At 35.4% G+C, this 21097-nt stretch overlaps 3 protein-coding genes, 1 non-coding gene and 1 pseudogene across 4 annotated transcripts; 3 read left to right on the forward strand and 2 right to left on the reverse strand.

Moving 5' to 3' along the window:
* The first annotated feature begins 912 nt into the window (after positions 1–912).
* On the forward strand, positions 913–19552 carry LOC120131888. Its single transcript, XM_039148759.1, has 2 exons — positions 913–920; positions 18566–19552. The coding sequence occupies exon 2, from the start codon at positions 18585–18587 to the stop codon at positions 19416–19418; it is 834 nt and encodes a 277-aa protein (XP_039004690.1). The 5' UTR covers positions 913–920; positions 18566–18584; the 3' UTR covers positions 19419–19552.
* Positions 7634–8507, forward strand: LOC120131781 (protein DETOXIFICATION 40-like). The gene is made up of 3 exons (XM_039148695.1): positions 7634–7758; positions 7875–8105; positions 8177–8507. The coding sequence occupies exons 1-3, from the start codon at positions 7634–7636 to the stop codon at positions 8505–8507; spliced, it is 687 nt and encodes a 228-aa protein (XP_039004626.1).
* Positions 9182–9520, reverse strand: LOC120131782. Its single transcript, XM_039148696.1, has one exon. The coding sequence runs from the start codon at positions 9518–9520 to the stop codon at positions 9182–9184; it is 339 nt and encodes a 112-aa protein (XP_039004627.1).
* Positions 10932–13511, reverse strand: LOC120131887 (annotated as a pseudogene).
* Positions 13686–13758, forward strand: TRNAR-UCU. Its single transcript has one exon. It is a non-coding gene; the product is annotated as a tRNA-Arg (tRNA).
* Positions 19553–21097: the final 1545 nt, after the last annotated feature.

Below are 21097 nucleotides of genomic sequence, written 5' to 3' on the forward strand. Positions count from 1 at the left end.
ATAATTATATAAATATTATTTTAATAAAAAAATAATATTTACATAAATATATTAATAAAAATATAATAACTATTTAAAAAAATACTAACATAAAAATAAATTTCTTACCACTAATAACAAATTTAAAACTCAAATAGTTGGAGAATTTGAGTTATATAAGAGAGGAGAATATGATTTTGGTGTGAAGAATGAGGGAGGGTTGAGGGGGTTTATATAGGAGATGAGGGGGGTAGTTAGGGAAAGTGGATGGGAGCATTTATGGCATTTAATGGAAGGCGCTTCCCCGGGGATGCGCTTTCCACACGTGGCAGTTGAGTCAGTGAAGACGCGTCCCCGGGGATGCGCCTTCCACACGTAACATCCAACTCAGCGAAAATACGAGTAAAGTGCGTCCCCGGAGACACGCCTTTCGTCAGTTCAACCGAAAAAATGTCACTTCAGAAAATATATATTAAACATGTAAAAAAAGTAAATATTCGTAAAAAGGCCGAATTATTGGCCTAATTAATAGGAAAACAGTCGTAAATGTAGCTCGATTGAACCCCCGTATCTCCATCGCTGATTATTTATGGTTTGCTTTAATTAGTGTCTCCCCCTTGTATTTGAAAAAAAAACTTCTGAAACAACTTAATGATGGCGTAAAGTCACTTTCAGATCATGTCAATTAACAGTAACTCTCTGGTATATCAGTTATAGTCACAGTTAACGGAAAAAGGTTATCTTTTACATCAGGTTACAGCGATTACCACTTTACCAGAGAAGTGCTCCGCCCACTTGCATAGTGTGGTGGCGGTGGTCTCTAAAATTTAAATTTTAGAGTGATGATGGTTAAACCAGGGATCTGAAAATATTTTTTTAGGGTATATACATATAGATTAGTAATAAAAAAAATTAAATTGATAGGCACAATAAAATTTTAGGTATACAAAAATAAAATTTCAAAATAAACATCTCAATAAAATAAAAAACTAATAAAAAAATTTAAATTTCAAAGTAAGCACGTTCTGTGTGACTACGCGACTGCTGGTGGCGAGTCAATTTTTCATTGAGGGTGGGGTTCCTTTGCAAAATAAATGCACTATGGCTTTTTTTTATATAAGCTTTCTATTTCATCGTCCAAAAATGAAGAAATCTGCTACAGTTCAACAACATTATAAATCATTACAGTATCAACAACTCAATAAACTATACATTTATTTTATGTTTCATACTCTACAAAGACTGTATTTATCCTCTCATCTACATTAATTCTCTTCTTTCCTAGCTTGATACTAATGGCTTAGCTACTATGTAACCTAGTTTTGTTTCCATTCACATCCAATAAACCATACCATTCTATGATCATGCGCTATAGCTTTGGGGGGCGTTTTTACCAAAAAAAAATACTCAAAGAATCAATAATTACCTATCAGACACTAATTGATTAAATTTTATCGATCTAATACTTATTTGTTGACATGGACGGAAGGCGTAGATCACTAAAAGTGCATTCCTTGAGTTTTCGTCATAGTTGACACCACACAGATCATCATTTGTGCCTTCGTAGTAAAGTTGACACGCGGCGGAAGACGTGGATCACTATCATTGTAAACATTACTTCCACAATGATTTGATGTGAAGACAACGTCGATTTCATATTCCTGAATTTCTCTATCATAATAAACAATAGCTGAAACACGCCTCATTTTGAGAGTTTGAAAGATTGAGTCTTTTATCTGTAAAAATAATAGTTGAAATATACCTAATTAAATAAATAGTATACGAATTAAAATATAAACTAATGCTAACAAAATTTAAAAAATTTCACAGTAAATTAAATAAATCAATTTAATATTATTACCGTATCGATAAAATATCTCGAGATTTGATTTCGCATTCCATTTTACAACCATAAAAAATAATATGAAAAAGTTAGTACAAAAAAATTAGTCAAATAATTAAATATAAAAAAATATAATATAATAAAAAAATTTACTTTCTAAGAACTATAACAAATTTTACTTAGTTTGATAGAATGAATTAATAGAAAGAAGAATGTGAACGTAATTTTTGTGTGATTTGATGTTTGCATTTAGGAGTATTTATAAGGGAGGAGATGGGTGAGTCGTCGAATTTTAAACCTCGGAAAATAATAGAGTACCCAATAAGGTGAATAATAAAGGGCACTATGATGATCCACACCTTTCGCCGAGTATCAGCTTTATAACGAAGGCGTGGATGGTGATCCTCGCTTTACTTGCATGGCGTCAACTAAGATGAAAATTCAAGAAAGACGTGTTTAGTGATCTGTGCCTTCCGTACATGTCAGTATATAAGTCTTAGATTGATAAAATTTGATCAATGTGGAACTAACAGATAATTATTGATTATTTAGGTGAATTTTTAGTAAAAGCACCTTTGTTTGACCAATAACATCGGGTGTAATCTTATCATCTGATGTCAGTAGACCCCAAGGCAGGTCAAATCAAAATCACCTATGCTTAAATTAACAATACTTTAGTAAACCTCCAAGTTAATATAAATAAAAAAAACTATACAAGGAAACTAATTTGATGTAATTTACTACACCTTCGGTCATTTTCTCAAAACTTTAAATCCAGATAATTTACTGGAACATGATGTATATATGGCTAGAACCATAACCTCAGAGTTAACCAACCACAATTACTACTGTGGCCTTAAAAAAGAACAACTGTGGTCGATTGATTTTGCTGACTTCGGTTGCATAAGTTTATTCGAAATGACATGACAGGGTACGTACCTTTGTCCCATTCCCTGTAATTTTCAAACATTTACTATGTTTGGTTCCATTCCAAAATTAGAACATTAACTTTCCGATTCTAGATTTACAGCGGATTCCTGAATGAATCAGTTTGCGTCATACAAGAACTCAGAGCTTTCATTTACTACCAATGGCTACGGAAGTCCAGGTTAGGTGGAAACTGTTCACAGGCTTTTCAGCCCAATGTAACCAATCACAAATTTCTGGGTAGCCCATTAGTTATGAACACGACAGCGTGTTATCTGAATCCGACCATAACATGTGAAGGAAGTTGGGGCTTCCCCTTTCCACTACACAGTGGATTATTTGAAATGCTTTTTTGGTTGATAATGAAAGGTAGTTGTTCCTATTCTGGATTAGGCCATCAAGAGAAGGGAAGCCTAGAGTCTCATTGCTATGATATCTTTTAACTTCACTTACACAAGTGGGTTTACTTGTGGGCCATGGGGAACAAGATTGGACTTGGATGGGGTATATTTAAGCTGAAGCCTGACGGTGAATAGTTCAATGCATAATGCATTGTTAATAGGAACACTGGGAAATTAGGTTATTATTTTTCTCTGTCAGACTATTCATGATTTGAAGACAAATAATTGTGGACATGGAAGTTTAAGGTGGGTCTACGGTGATAAGAACAAGAGGGACAACTAGTCTACAGTTTTCGTTTAATACATTGTCATCTTAATTATTTATTTATTTATTTTTATTAAACTAAGTTGATTATAAAGTAGTATATGCTCTAAATACTTTAATTATTTGACAATATACGTTCAAACTCCGTTCAATCTCCAAACTGCAATCGTTGATGCTTGAGCATATGACTTCTAGAAACATCAATGATTTATTTAACTACTGAAGTAAATTTGTTCATACTATTCGTATTTTTTTCTTTCTTGGAAATGAGGCCAAAGTTTTCAACAATGTACGCAAGCAATTCCACTGGAATTGAGTTCTATGTGGAAAATTTATGCCCAAATCGGAACTGTCCCATTTGAAAACTACATCTAGAAGCAAGTTGAGTTGGACATTTCTGTTGCTGGGTTTTGTGGGGGTAATCTCGGTTTGTCTTCAAAACCCAATGGGCTAGTGTTCGAACATTATGACCTGAATTATTAAGGAAACATGGTATTAGATCTGGGGATAAGCCTAGTCTTAGCTGTCGCCTGTTTTCTAGGCCCGACACCATTTCTAGTAGATAAGATAAAACGAGACAGTTTATGAAGGACAGTAATATTTTTCATTTATGTTTAAATATATAGATGATTGTGCATGCAAAACTACAAAAACAAATCAAGTGTTCCGGGATTGGCCCAACCTTTTCTGTTACTGGAAATGGTTCATCAAGTTCCTTAAATGCATGTAGCAGAAAGGTAAGTTGATATTTATCAATGTTTTTAAAATCGGATCGGACTTTGAACCGATGAAGGTACTGATTCACTGGTTCAATCGTGATTCAACCGGGTTGAATCGAATTTTATATAAAATAATATTTTTTTTAAAAAATTTTACATAATATTCAAAGCAATATTAATATATGTATAACACTTTTTTTAAAGTTTACAATATTAAAAGATATAAAAATATCACAAGTCATAACATATATAAGTTAAAAAACATAAAATCAAGTGAAACAAAATGATTCACATCAATTACAACATAATATTTAAGGTAAAACATATTAAATAATAAATATAATTATAAAACTATAATAAAAAAAATAAATTTGAGACTGAAAAAAACATAACAAACGATGTCGTTTGGTTTAATTTAAAAAAAAACAATCTCACATGGCTAAAAAACATAAAAGAGCATCATAAAAGTCTAAAGAGTAAAAATATGAGAACAAAACAATCGCACATGGCTAAGAAACATAGAAGAGCATCTCAACTAACTTCTATAAATACTAGAGGTAATTTGACATTCAAAACCATAGAGGTTTTTGGTGAGCACATAGCGAACTATTCTAGTGAGTTCGAGCTTCTAAATTTTTTTTGAGTTCGAGCCTTTTTGAGTTCAAGTTTCAATATTATATTTCGAGTTTGAGTTGAACTTGATAATTTTTAGCTCGTGAGTTTTTGAGTCGAGTTGAGCTTACTTTTAAAGTTTTCGAGTTCGAGTCGAACTCAGCAGTACTCGAGTTCAACTTGGCTTGTTTAACAAATGGCGTCGTTTGGTTTATTTTTTTTAAAGAAAAAAAGAGAACAGGCTGTTCACACCGATTTTATCGGTTTTTAGCCGGTTCATCCCGATTTTGCCGGTTCTTAGTTGGTTTTATCAGTTCAGTACACAATCGGTTTTGAAAGTTAACCGAATTGAACAGGCCATCGATTTACGGTTCAACCGGTTGAACCGACCGATCCGATATAGTTTTAATAACATTGATATTTATATTTTCTCTTCTGTGTGTTTTTTTAATTCCTTAGTCCCATACCGACAACTTTAGCAATAATAATTTTATTGTGTCGTTGTGATGGGATAGTAACTCTCGTGAGCACTTACCATATCAAAACTCCGGCTCCATTGCTGGCTGCGCATCTCCCCGACTTCCCTCATCGTGAATCTGTTGTGGGCTCAGATATGGGAAGGTTTTGGATTTTTGTTTATTTAGTAGCGTCCAATATTATTTGCTAAAAAGTTTCTTTAGTTATTAATTTTCTCTTTCTAATAAAATTAAAATAATTTAATTTATGTCAATTTTAATATACAAACACTACGAAAAATTTTGCTGGGTTTATTTTTCTTTTATCGATTTATCTTAATTTTGAGCGTTAAGATAATAAATTTGATACTTAATATATATACCAATCAAAATTATTTAAAATAAAAATATAATATTTAAGGATAAAATCTATTATTATACCAATCAAAAGTTAGATAAAATAAGCAAAAAAATAACTTTAGTGAAAGTGTGGAAAATGATTTTATTAGATTTTTGATATAGTGTATTTTGTTACTCGCACCTTTATCATGGGTAACTTTTTTTTTATTTTGATTTTAAGGTTTCGTCTTTATTAATATGAATTGATCCGGATCGTATATTTAATTTTGGTAGGTGAGTTTTCTAGTAGAGATTTCTTACATACACAATGACTCAAACCTGAGACTTTACTTAAAAATATCAAGTTGCTTACCACTTAAATCAACCATGTTGATAACTTTTTTATTAGTTTAATATTATAAAATATATTTTTTATTTCTTTTCCACCGTCTCTTTCCCGTCACATCTAAGTAATAGATTACAACTAAATTGAACTCACTTGATTCCGATTACTTTTTGTAATAGTTTTTTAATCCAGTGGAAAATGACGAGTGACAACTCTACTGACCGTGAGAAAGAAAACTCCACATTAAAGATAAGCGAAGCAGTATCCAAGTTGGTTTTTACTTGTTGGATGTAGATAAAGGTTTCTTTTTACCCCAAAAGTATCATTCAAATGATTAATTTTAAAAAAAATACTAACATTTATTTTTGTTGACAATACATGTTGTATATAATAAAATATTTTTAAACTTATGATTAATTAGATATACGTGACATGTTTAGTCATAAGAGGTAAGATGTTGTATTATTTGGCAAATATAACCCAATGTGTGAGAGATATTTGACAAATTCTTATTAACAGTCCAGCTACCAACTAACAGCTCAACGGGTTCCTAACAGTCCAAATACCACTAACAGCCCAATCAATGGCTCAGCAGCTGCCTCTCTCTTAACAAAGAAAAAACAAACGATTTTGCATCATGGGGATATCGATCAAAACTCAAAAGCCACTAACAGAAATGTTCATATAAGTGTTTAAATTCACTCAAGTTAATTATCAAAAGCCATTTTAAGTATAAGTTAAAATATAATTAAATTCCTTATTTGTGTTTGACGAAGTCAGCAAAATATAAATATTTTTTTAGTGGAACGAAAAATATAAAATGACCGTTTGCTGTCACTTACTATATATTTTTGGTTCTCTGCATGAATTGATTTATGCAACTTATCAATATTTTTTATATATCATTTCGTGGTCTATCTCTTTATCAATAAAAAAGGGACTCTGAGTCTGTGGACTATAAACAGAAACGTTTACTATTTATACGTGAGAGAGAGAAATGAAAACTTTTTATTTATTTATTTTTGAATAATATGAGATTAGTAAAATGTAATATTTGTTTAAATATAACTCTAAACTATTTGACATTGAACGGTCACACCTTAATATTTTTAGAATTCGAACTCGAAACATCAAAGAATAACAATAATTTATTTATCAATTACCATCGAGGTCAATTGATTCATGAAAAAGAAATGAAAGCTAATTACCTTCTTCATTAACAATTACACGTGTTATAATCTTAAACAGGGTTGGAACATCATGGGATCCAAGGAGATCCTTAGGCTCCATCAATTATTTTTTTAAGTATTAATTAATATTAAAAATATATATATTTTTAAAAAATAAATAAAGAAAAATTTACCAAATCCCCTCAATTAAAAAAATTGTATTTATGAATTTTTTTTTTGATCTCGTTATAATAAATTCCTAATTTCGCCCTCTTAAACATTAAAGCTATTCAATCAGTAAAATTAAATTATAAAAAGTAAGTTAAATGATACAAGTAATGGTAATTAATAAAGTTTTTACAGCTTTAAGTTTAAATTTAGAAAACGTACCAATCAACCATATGATGTATAGTAGTAACATGGTGGTAGAAGATAATGGCATAGTTTTTTCGGAAGTATTATAATCCATCACCTAAATGCAGATAAACCTTTTATGAATATCGACAGCAATTATCTCTAATTCCTTACCATTTCCTTTAATATCAATCAACCATAGGCTGGAACTGCTAGGAAAAAACATGGATTCCCAACAGGACCTGAATCATCCAATCTTGAATAACTCCTTGCCTGATGATGATGATCAGCAGCAGCCACCCTCATACGACTCATCTAGAATGAGGGTTTCAAATCACAGTCCGAAAAAGTAATAGCGCTAGTGACGGCCACAATTATGGTAAACCCGAAATGATTGAAAACGCAACCGCGACCATGATTTGAAACCCTGTCTGAAACTGATCATGGCCATGAAGTGGACTCTAGGCACGAGAATGTTTTGTCAGGCACGGAGCTGCCTTTCTTCAGGCGTCTCCGATTGGCCTTGTTGATTGAAATGAAGCTCCTTTTCCGCCTAGCGGCACCGGCGGTCTTTGTTTATTTAATCAATTTCGCCATGTTCTTATCCACTCGTGTCTTTTGTGGTCATCTGGGCAATCTCTCGCCTCTGCCTCTCTTGGCAACAGCGGCATCCAACTCCTTGCTTATGGCCTCATGGTACTGACATTTAGCACACTTGGGAGGCATTCATCGATCACTTTATGAGTTTATTTATCTAACTAAGCTAGGGTATCCAACGTTTTGCAGCTAGGAACGGGGAGTGCTGTGGAGACTCTATGCGGACAAGCTTTTGGTGGGCTTAGATACGGCATGTTAGGGGTTTATCTTCAGAGATCAACCATTGTCCTTACTTCAACAGGGATCCCACTGATGCTGGCCTATGTGTTTTCCAAGCCAATCTTGATCTTACTAGGCGAACCGCCGGAAGTTGCATCTGCTGCTGCTGTTTTTGTCTATGGTTTGATCCCACAAATCATTGATTACGCTGTGAACTTCCCACTACAAAAGTTTCTTCAATCTCAAAGCATTGTGAATCCGAGTGCATGCATAACAAAATAATAATTACTCTACACTTTTATTATTACTAATTTGAATGTATATTCATAGGATCATAGAATACTAGATTCCAATGAGCTAGATAACCAAAAAAATAATAATTTTTTTAGCATTAATTAGGCCGGGTAGTTGTGGTTCGGTTGACCACAAGGGCACCGCCATGAACCAATAAATAGTTAAGGTATAATTGATCAGACAGTCCTGCAGATAGGAAAAGTAGGTTTTTAGATCTTTGAAACACCCCCACAGGTACCAATAATTTTCAAAGGTTTGAATGTTCCTGCTTGCTATATGGCTAACATTTCAGTAAATAAGAAAAATGCTGAAAGTTGAAACTCATGTGAGTAGACTCTCTCAAATCTCAGCTAACTGGATCTTTATCATTTCTGTGCACCTAGATGGATTGAGGACCACAATCTCATAACCCTCACCTTCCTTAGGAGTTCCATCAGGGTAAAAAAAGGGAAGATGAAAATTAACCAGACCAGCAAAACATAGGTGTGCTGGAAAGCTCTAATTTTGGCGTGCATCAATAAGAAGCAGTGCCAATATATGAAAGGAAAATTAGAATAATGAAAAAAAAACCTTGTTATTGCAAAAAGAAGAAAACACAAATCATTCTTGTATTCCAACAAAAAGCAAAGAGAGAGTTCATATCTAACAGCAACGTATGTTTTTCAAGTGAACAAAGGCCGAGGAAGGGTGGCAATGGTTCCATGATGGCTGCCTCGGTTAAACAAGCGTCGCCATGTCTTCAACTGATTCATAACCTGCTTGTAAACGCCGATTCTTGCTGCTGAAATACTAACCAACACACTCTTCCTTAGCTTTTTCAATCTTCTCCCAATCTTCACCTTTAGCCTACACAATCTGATTCGTATAAACGATGTTTTTCTTCTACACTCTGCTTGCTCCATCACTTTGTAGATCAAGAACTGAGCTCGTCGATGAATTAACTCCTTTGGGTCTTCTTTATCCACCTTTGAGTACCCATTTGATCTCCTCAGAATCCCCATTTTTTTTTCTTTGTTTTGTTTCTCTGTTTGGGGGGGGGGAATTCTACTATCAGAAGGAGAGTTAAAGAGAGCAAGATGAGACTTCATACAGAAGCAATATTTATAGGGGGGATGTATGTATCAAAGCTACTGAAGAAGTCATATGGTGATGAAGCTGTACATGTGAAGCGATATTAATTTCACAAAACATAAAATAATAACAATCAGAATGGAGAGAGAGATGTTTTTAATTAGCTGGCATTTTTGTAGTGTGAAAACTGATCTGCTCTGCTCAGGAAACACCATGCCACTACTTTATTAAAGAATCCAGTGGGGGTGATATTCTCAATGAATCCATAAATATAATTACCATGTTCTCGTAAATCAAGCTAAGATCGAGTTTATCATATGGTAACTCCGATTGTTTATATGAAATTTAATAATTGCATTAACGATCGACTCTTATCATGATCAAAATTGCATGTATAATGAAATGAAGCACGTGGATGAGCATAAGGTCCAGCTATTGATGAGATTTGACTTTTCATAGCACACCATATATGTGAGAAAAACTCAAAGACAGAATTTCGGTGCGTATTGGCTGAGTTGGGCCAGAGACAGTGAAAGAAAAGTATGAAAGTCAAAGGTAGCCAATCTAAAACGTACCAATTTTCCACCGGCATGACTCGTGAAGTGCCATTGATAAGCAAAAATTATTAATTGAAAAAATGTGGAGTGTTTATTGTCACGTTCTATACTATCAAAAGGAATTTCCTTTTTGCAAGTCATCCTACCGACGATGGAATGTATATCGCTGATAAAACAGTTAGACTAAAGTATGTTGCTGAAATCAAAGAGAGATGATTCTTTATAATCTTTGCGGGAAGAAAAAATATTTTACTCCAACAATTATGTAGATAAAAGTTATTGGTATTAGGAGCTGAAGTCTATCTGTAAAGGATAGACTAGCTTCTTATTTTGCTGGTTATTCTCTCAATAAGTTCATCACAACCAGAACTTCACCAGGGGAGCTCCAAGGTATCTAACAGAAAGCTGCCCCAACTTTAGCCCTCTAGAGTTCTATAATCTCCTTAACTCCAATGTGATCAATACCTGAGCTATATGGTTCACTTTTGAATTATTCACTTGTAGCCCGTGAAAGAATTTCAACACATTACGAGCTGCTCCAATGGAATCAACATTACGTTTAGTAAACAACAGCAAATCTTCCGTAAATATTAAAAATGTAAATATTTCAAGTTAAATTTATTATTATACTAATTTCCAGATTATGGTTCGAGGGATAACCTGGTAATTACAACTAAATTTTATTAATGTAGTTGTTGACTTTCTAACTGGACATGTACATTACAACACTGTTGGTTATAATAAACTTACACCGACAATGTATAAAAAGCAAATTCATCAAAAGAACATGATTGGAATACCGAGAGAAACTTTCTCGTCACAGCAATACGCAAAACGGACTTCTAAGATGTATATTACAAAGTTGTTCAGGGTATAAGAGATCAAGTATATAGTATACACAGGTATACATATTTCGAGAAATATGTATTTTTTAGTGTTCAAAACAGCACTTTGAAATGGCAAATACATCAAAGCTAACTAGTCATTCATAAAAAGACTCCTAAGAACTTGAACGTTAGGGAATTCATTGACAAAAGTATTTAATTATCCAACATGACATCATTTGACCAAAACCTGCATCATGCTTAACCCACGGATCCCTCGAGCTTCAAACTCATGAGTTGGTTCACCTCAGCACCGAACTCATCCGGAAGTTCATAGAAAACGTCACGGCAAAACCCAGAAACCATGGCAGACATGGCCTTCTCATACTCAATTCCCCTCTGCTGAAAGTAAAATAACTGATCTTCACCGATTTTCGATGTGCTGGCTTCATGCTCAACACGAGCTGAGGGATTCTTAACCTGTTAAATAACGACAATCCAATCATAATCAACAAAATGAAGCTCCTACCTTCTTGATGCAACAAATAACAACAGAGTCTTACATAGGAATGTAATTCAATTCTAAAAGAAATAGCTGTTACAGTACAAACATCAAAAGCAGATTTGTGCCAAAACAAGAATGAGAATAAAATTCTATCATGACTATTGACTAGCATTCCACTGCTTTCTTTGGGTCAAATAATGGAGCTCTTTTTGGTAAACAAGATGATGATAGCAAACATGGTTATGGGCTGATATTATGGAGCATGCACAGTATGGGAGTAAACATTGTTTCAGCAGAGTAATAGACAGTTGGATAGACGGGAGAACACATGTATTGCAAAATATCAATCCAACAGCTTGAATTTTGCAGCAGTTTATTAATATGCGTACACAGGAAAGCAAATAAAAGAAGGTGGTTCACCCCACTTTCCCAAAATGTATAATCATAAAATAGGTGGCAATAAAAACTTGTACAGACAAATATTTTAACATGATATCGGAGAAAATTGCCAGTAAATCAAATATTCACACCTGAATGTAAGGATAGGTGTTTGCAGCAGCATTATCACCAATAAGCATTGAATCACATTGTGAGGAATTTTTAGCATTCTCTGCCTTTGATTGAACCTGAACCAGCCCCCTATAACAGTTTCTTGAATTTCCGGCAGAAATACCCTTCGAGATAATCTGGCTTCTTGTATTCCTCCCCTTGTGTATCATTTTTGTACCTGTGTCGGCCTGCTGATAGTTATTCGTGAGTGCCACAGAGTAAAATTCGCCCACAGTGACATCACCCTCCAAAACAACACTTGGGTACTTCCAAGTTATAGAAGACCCTGTCTCCACTTGCGTCCAAGATATCTTCGATCAATCTCCAGCACAAAGTCCACGCTTAGTAACAAAATTATAAATCCCACCTTTTCCTTGCTCGTCACCTGCATACCAGTTCTGCACAGTGGAGTATTTAATCTCTGCACCCTCAGCACAATACAACTCAACAACAGCAGCATGAAGCTGATTCCTATCATAAGAAGGCGCCATACATCCTTCTAAATACTCCACAAAACTTCCCTCATCAGCAACAATCAATGTCCTCTCAAACTGCCCGGTTTCTAATGCATTAATCTGGAAATAAGTCGAAATCGGGATAGGGCATTTTGTATCCTTTGGAATATAACAGAATGACCCATCACTAAAAAAAGCTGTATTCAAAGCTGCATAATAGTTATCATCACTAGGCACAACTCTACCCAAATATTTCCTAACTAAATCAGGGTACTCCCTGATTGCCTCAGATATCGAACAAAAAATGACCCCAGCTTTTTCTAAAGTCTTCCTATGTGTAGTAGCAATTGAAACACTATCAAGAACAGCATCAACGGCAACATTAGCCAATCGATTACGTTCATTCAAAGGCACACCCAACCTCTCAAAGTACTTCAAAAGTTCAGGATCAGCCACATCTAAGCTGTTTAAAGTTGGCTTCTTTTTAGGCGCAGAGTAATAACAAATATCCTGGAAATTAATTGGCGGGTAGTGATTATCAGACCATTTGGGTTCTTTCATTTTCAAAAATTTCTCATAAGCATTCAATCTAAACTCCACCATCCAATCAGGTTCTTCCTTCAGAGAAGAAATTAAACGAATTGTCTCCTCAGAAAGCCCTTTGGGTATCGCAAACGAATCGATATCCACAGTAAAGCCAAATTTTTTTATCATAATCACGATTTCGAAGAATTTCCTGGATTTTCTCATCGTAGGACTTACCTGATGAAGAGCTGGGATCGGACGTGAGGGTTTGAGAATCGAAACCAACGTCTGCTCTGACCTTTGTAAGCCTTGAGTTTGGGGGTTTTGAGGTTATGGGTTTGACGAAATCGAACTTTGGGTAAAACCCTCTAGGAGACTTGGTTGAATCTGAGGTAGGCCGTGCTGAGAAGCTCGAGATGCCGTTGGCTAGCAAGGAAGACATGGTTACGGCAGCGTGGTTTCAGGATAGAGAAAGAAAACGCACCATAAAAGGAAATCAAAACTAAACGTGGAAGTAGAAGTTGAATTTTCTGGTTTCTAATTTCTAATTTTATTTTTTCCTGGCTACGATATTCTTAGGTGGTCTTGTGGACAACACACACTCGTCACGAAATTATTTTAGGACCAACCGTTTTAAGTTATTATATAAAATTTATACTTGCTAAATCTTGGCAAAAATGGCGCCTGTGGCCTAATGGATAAGGCGTCTGACTTCTAATCAGACGATTGTGGGTTCGAATCCCACCAGGCGTGTTTGTTTTAATTGCTGTTTTTCTGTTGTTTCTAACAATTTAGGCGTGAAGAAACCAAATACAATTAATTACTTTTTGCGTCTACTCGCATTACGGTTTTATATATCCCATTTAGAAACCTTAGTTTTACTTGTATCATTGCGTTCTGATCGCTGAGTTTCCCCCCCTTTTTGATGGAATGAGCAAAATATTTTTTTTGGGGGTGGGGATTGTGTGTGAGTTCATAACTTAGCAATATTCATTTGCCTGTTTAGACTGTGAAGAAGGTGGTTCTTTTGTTATTTTTTTTTTTTGCACCCGATGTAACTTGAAATGTGTTCAAGAGGGTATTCGTATTTTTAAACTTGCTGATTTGGGTTATGATTATGGGTTAAACTTTTCTCGTATTTGGGGTTGCTTTCCTGATCCTAGAACAACACAGTTCTGTTGGGGGGAGGAAAAGAAAGGGAAAGGTGCCTTTCTTCGAAACTATAAGTTGCTCTGCGTTGTTTTATAGAATGGTGTCTTGCTTTTGTGTTTGTTATGCATAGGTACCAGAACTGTCCCTTTTACATAAAGGGGTAGCTCTATCGAGTATCATTTCATGTTGGAGATTGTTTAGAGGAAATTGTTTCAAAATCATGGACCAAAAATGGGGAATTTGTTTAGCAGTACAATTCATATAAGGCCAACCAGTAAATTGCTGTAGGCAAAATGTAAAAGGAATAGACAAACAAGCAACGCGTATGACTTGAAATTTGGCTGTTCATCATGACATCAAATCTGTACCAGAATTTCTTGGTCATGCTTAGACGTCTATATTTGGAATTTACCCCATAACTAAAAAGGCTAGTTGTATTGATAAAGTTTAGAACTCATCAACATCTTAAACAGAAAGAGAATCTTGAAGCATTTTGTAAGTTTGTCATCTGCTTCGGTGCCCAAATTTTGGGAAGCGGCTGTGTAAGATATCACGATGACTTGTCATATTTGAATTTGCACCCCTCTGGCTAGTTCTAGAATCTATCAATTACACAGATGACCTTCTTGATATGCATATCTTTATCACTAGTAGCTCTTCTCTGAGCAGGTGATCTTGTTCAAATCTATATTAACATCCATTACTTGTGAAAGTTAAGATATTAATTGAATTACTTTTTCACATTGAATGCTTATTAAAACCAAAATTTTAGGATAAAATCTGGGCGTACTCCAACAGAACACTTCGCTATTGCACTGAATAGGCAATCTTTATGTTCATGATAATCAAGAGGATTTCTTGATGTTATTTAGTTTCGCGTATTTGATTCATGTGAAATATGATTTACTAGCATGGCAAAAGAAGTGGTACTAGTCTTGATTAACTATGTTTTGCACCATTTTCCTGATGCTCTCAATTATTGTGTTGGAATATTGATGACAAAGGTTTTAAATACTCTTGTGACTGCAGGTAAGCTCAGGAAGATTATTGTAAAAGGATTTGTAAATTGTAGTAAGATTGTATAAAGGAGATTGTTCATCCAATTGTGGAGGATGAGTAACCAGAGTCGAGGTGCAAGTTTATCTCTGACAGCATACCCCACTATTAAGCGGAGATGTGGGCGTCCACGTAAGGATAGTAGTATTCAAGGGGACAGCACACTTTTGACACATCCATCTGAGAATCTCGAAAACAAGCAGAGCGTGGGAACAAGTGACCCTACCTCTGATGACATGGTTGGTCAGATGGTTTCTGGTGTCATTGAAGGTTCATTTGATGCTGGATATCTTCTTAGTGTTCAGGTGGGTGATACCAACACACACCTTAAGAGGTCTTGTATTTCTACCAGGGCGACACTCCAATTACTGCTGAAAATGACGTAGCTCCAGATGCTAAGATGTACGAAACAAAAAGGATTTCTATCCCATCTGTAAATGCGCAGGATCATCTCCAGGTTGTGAGTTCAAGGAAAAGTTCGAAGTGTGTTGACCATAAAAATGATGCACCTAACTTTCCAGAACAAGGTCCTGTAAAAGGTCTTCCGCCGGGGCAAAAGGTCCTGCAAGAACAAATCTTAGATCCTGGAGTGCATAATGATAAAGCTCTAGGACAGGATCAGTCACTTCTGGGATATGAAGCCTCCAAGCTGATGAAAGGACCAATTATTAACTTAGAGGTACTTAATGCAGATGAGCCAGTGTTTGCAACATTTACTGCTACTTTGCCAGCATCCGAGGAAGTAAATCTGAACCCTCAAGTTGAAGACAGGGTTGTATATTCTAATCTTAAGCCAAAGGAATTGTTTCGTGATGATGATACAGGATTTGAAGCCTCCAAGCTGATGAAAGGACCAAACATTAACATAGAGGCACTTAATGCATCTGAGCCAGAGTCTGCGAGATTTACTGCAACTGGAAATTTTGAGTCTCAAGTTGAAGACGGGGCCGTATGTTCTTATCTTAATGATCTTAAGCCACAGGAATTGTTTAATGATGATACGAGATTTGAAGCCTCCAAGCTGATGAAAGGACCAAACATTAACGTAGAGGCACTTAATGCATCTGAGCCAGTGTCTGCGACATTTACTGTAACTTTGCCTGCAACTGGAACTCTAAATCTTGAGTCTCAAGTTGAAGACAGGGCCGCATGTTCTGAACTTAAGCCATAAGAATTGTTTAATGGTGATACAGGATTTGAAGCCTCCAAGCTGATGAAAGGACAAACTATTAACGTAGACACTTAATGCATCTGAGCCTGTGTTTGCAGTATTTATTGCTAATTAGCCAGAGACTGAGACTGTAAATCTGAAGCATCAAGTTGAATACAGGACCATATGTTCTGATCTTAAGCCACTGAACCTGTTTCTCGATGACACACAAAGCCTTGACCTTGGTAACAGCCAAACTCCCAAGTTATCTGAACCTCAAGCCAATGCTAGTGAACCCACTCGAACCAACATATTGGAAAACATTCGTCATCAATGCAAGACATATTTCTCAAGATACTGAATTGGAGCTTGCTACGAATAGTATTGGTGGACTCTGCAATGTTGTTCCAAAATTGGCTCCATCTTTTTGAAATTGAAATTTGGAAGTGAAGATCGAAAAATCTTGCACTTTGTATAGTTGTATTCCTAAAATGGACATAAATTTTGCAACACATAGGTCTGTAAATGAACTGAACGTTTAGTGAACCGTTCATGAATCGTGCGGCGGGAAGTTCGTTTATGTTCGTTTATTTATTAAATGAATGAACATGAACAAGATTTTGCGTTCGTTTAATTAAATAAACGAACATGAACAAAGGGCTCGTTCGTTCATTTGCGTTCGTGAACGTTCGATTATATGTTCATTTATGTTCGTTCATTTATGTTCATTTATGTTCGAACAGAGGGCAAGTTGAATATATTACGAAGATTATTGAAGTTGTTTGGATTTCAAGAAGATTGTTTTGTCGAACAAATTAACTTTAAGACTTTATTATGTTCATATAGCTTATTTATGATTTATGTATGTTTTTGTCGTATTCGAACAAATTAACTCTAAAGTTGCATGTTATATTAAAGAATTTTAAGTTGTTATTCTTGTTTACTTTTTTTACATTCATTTGTTGTGTTCGAATAAGTTTATTTTTTGTGTTTGTCTTATTCGTTTATGTTCGTTTATGTTCGTTTATTGTGTTTGTTTATGTTCGTTCGCTTGTGTTCGTTTACGATCGTTTATCATTTAAATGAACAAGCATGAACGAACATGAACAAGCTATATTCATTAATGAACGAACATTAACAAAAAAAAAATTCGTTTATATTCGTGTTTGTTTATGTTTGTTTATTTATTAAATGAACGAACATGAACATACCTTCGTTCATGCGCGTTCGGTTCATTTACAGGCCAAGCCAACACACCTTGTAAATTATATAATCGCAAACAAACCATATGTTCGCGGATTTTTTTAAAATGTGAAGTATATTTTATCCCCTAATTTATATGTTAATCATTCTATAAAAAGTATGTAATGAAAAGAGTATTTGGACAATTTTAACTAAATATTATTTTAGCTGTTATGATTTTTCTTTAAAAAAAGGTTAAATATACTATCGATCACTTAATTATCGTCCCTAAAAAATGCAAAGAAAGTGACTTGATTGAATGCATTTAAATAGTTGAGTGACCTGATTGAAAAAAAATCAAAAATAGTGATCAAAATTAAACCTTTTATTTTCCTTTACTAAAAAAACCCCTTTTTTCTAACTAATTTTAATTATCTAAACAAAAATTATATATATTATCTCATTTCCTTCTTTCCTTTCCTTGGCAATTTTTAGGATTCATTGTAAATATAAAAAAATGTTATTTAAGGTATATTTGATGATTTTCCTATTTGTGAACACTGACCGTAGCAGTGTTTTAATGGTTGATTTAGTCATGATAATCACAGGTCTTCTTCACTTAAAATATGGGATAATTTGGATTTTGACATTAACTTCTTCTTCTTCTTTTGTCACAAATCAGTTTCCCTTTTGGTCTTATAAGTAAGAGGTGTACTCTACGGTCTGAAAGAGAAAGCCAATGGGTCTAGAAAGCAACTAAGTCATGGTCTGGAATTTTAACCTTTAGTCTTCCAAATTAAGGTTCCATTCTTGTCTTTAACTCTTCATTTTGTTTTGTCTGGTAATTAACAATTACTCGGTGAGTAGCTGCTCTTACTGAATTTAGAGTTTCTTCCTAGGAGAAAATTCTGGGTTTTAAGTGATTGCTTATGAGATCTTTTGAGTTTTGGTTGGTTTCCTCTTTGTAATTGGAATCGTTGTTTTCTGTCTCGTTCTCTAATTCATCAAGGATTTTACTAGATTTCATACTAGAGTCCGAATGGATTTACATTTGAAGAACCTGTTTGATAGATTCCAGGAGCATTTTGGTTCCGGTCTTGGCCTCGGTCCTGGATCTGGGACATGCCTTACGAAGGTGGAAGGCATTTCTTCTAATTTTATAAAGTCACTATTTAAAGCCTCTGCAGCCCTATATAGCCCTGGACATCTGTTTCGTATCCGAGTCGGGAAAGATTCAGATTGGTATGGGAAAAAACAGCCTTTTCCTTGTTCCCAGTTCATTGGAGCTGGTGGGAATATTGGGTTTTATATGTTTAGATCTGAAAATGATGCTAAGAGGATGACAGGATCGAGGGAGACAATTCGAGTTCCAAATGCTGAGCTTTTGAGGGTTATATATGAGCTTGAGAAGTTAATGTTTCCTTCCAACCGCAAGATGATCAAGTCATTGTCACTGGAAGCCTCTGGGAACGATCGGTTCCCTGTTATTGATGTCACACGCTGCACGTCTTCAGGTGAGCTTCAGTTTAGGAATCCTACCCTGGAAGAACTAAAGTTTGTCTATGCTTTCATGAGAGCCATTTCTCTGGTGCACCCATTGCTTCAGGCAGATAAAGGTGGTGGTTCAAACTGGACAAGGTTGATATGTTTCGACCCCTTTATTGAAACAGTTGACATTCAGTGGCCTCTAGAAATAGCTAAAGGTCATGAACTTGTTGATGTTACAATCTCTCATCCACCTGGTCAGGCATATGAAGAGAAGACGAGTTCAACAGCCAGCTCAACACCAACCAAGTATGCAGAGCCACCAGATGAGGCCACCTTCATGGATATTAAACTCAAATTCCAGCTCAAGGTATTGTGCAATGTGTGAGAAAGAAGTTAATGGAGAACAGTCTCTCTGCTGCGGACGATGTCGAGCAGTGCTCTACTGTACTTCTCTATGCCAAAAGCAGCACTGGAAGGAATCACATAAAAGCATGTGTGGTCTGTACAAAGCTATGATGGAAAGGGAAGAAGAGCTGTTGAAAGTATTAAAATGGTTTTCAAAGTTTGGTAAATGTTTCTTTGAAAATGGTTTTCAAAGTTTGGTAAATGTTTCTTTGAAAAATAGTTTTTCAAAGTTTGGTAATTGTTTGTTGAAAAATGATAATGGGATAATCACAATTAATCCCTAGGTTTTAGGGTATTTACAAGATTAAGTCCTTAAGTTTCAACTATAAATACCATAGCTCATTTAGCTTCAAAACCATTCTAAAAATCATTTCTTTCTCCCAATACTAGAGAGTTTTCTTGTGAGCAGTGAGTGTTTTGTAAACACCTGTAAATTTTCTCTCTTAGTAAAAGATCTGCAGCAGTCCGGAGACGTAAGCACAATTGGCTGAACTCCGTTATCAATTTCGGGTATTATTTTTCCGCTTTTATTTCGTATTCTCACTACTCTGGTAATAGGGAAATTACTTGTACTTGGTTTATTTCCTAACAACTGGTATCAGAGCTTTTGGTTGTGAATTCTGCCAATTTTTTGCGAGGTTACTATTTGGGTTACTATTCACGTTAATAGTAAATTTCGTGAATAGTGAAATTCGGTCGGCGATACGAGTTTGTCGACGGAGGTGTTCTAATACACGACGGTTCGCGAAAATTGTCAGAAACGATCCAAACGAAGCCAGATTCGAGTGGGAGCGATGGCTGCAGACGAAAGGAAGGTGAAAATTAAAAAGTTCGATGATGCGGACTTTGGATTTTGGAAGATGCAAATTGAAGATTTTCTATACCAGAAAAATCTATATCAACCACTCTCAGGAAAACAACCAGAGGGCATGAAGAATGAAGACTGGGCTCTTCTCGACAGACAAGCCCTCGGAGTTATCCGACTGACGTTATCCCGCAATGTTGCTTTCAACATAGCAAAGGAAAAGACCACGGCGGGTCTTATGACGGCTCTCTCCAGTATGTATGAGAAGCCATCGGCCTCAAACAAAGTTCATTTGATGAGGCGATTATTCAATTTGCGGATGACGGAAGGGGCATCGGTGGCACAACACCTAAATGAACTCAACACAATCACAACCCAGTTGAGTTCAGTGAAAATTGAATTTGATGATGAAGTTCGAGCTTTAATTCTCTTATCATCTTTACTAGACAGTTGGAATGCTACTGTTACAGCAGTCAGCAGTTCGTCGGGAAACAGCAAATTAAAATTCGACGATGTTCGGGATCTGGTACTGAGCGAAGAAATTCGACGGAGAGAATCGGGTGAAGCATCAACCTCCTCAGCCTTGCACACGGAGTCCAGAGGGAGAACTTCAGAAAGAAATTCAAATCGTGGAAGATCGAAATCCAGAAGGGGAAAATCAAGAACAGGAAATAAAGATTTTACCTGTTATAATTGCGGCAAGAAGGGCCACTTCAAAAGAGATTGCCGAGCACCGAAGAAAAATATCGGCGCACAGGAATCTGCCAACATGACGGAGGAGACAGGTGATGCCATGATTTTAAGCGTCAACAGTCCGATTGAATCATGGATTTTGGATTCAGGGGCATCTTTCC

The sequence above is a fragment of the Hibiscus syriacus genome, unplaced genomic scaffold, assembly GCF_006381635.1.
Source record: "Hibiscus syriacus cultivar Baekdansim isolate YM2019G1 unplaced genomic scaffold, ASM638163v2 tig00110556_pilon, whole genome shotgun sequence".
Lineage (NCBI taxonomy): Eukaryota > Viridiplantae > Streptophyta > Magnoliopsida > Malvales > Malvaceae > Hibiscus > Hibiscus syriacus.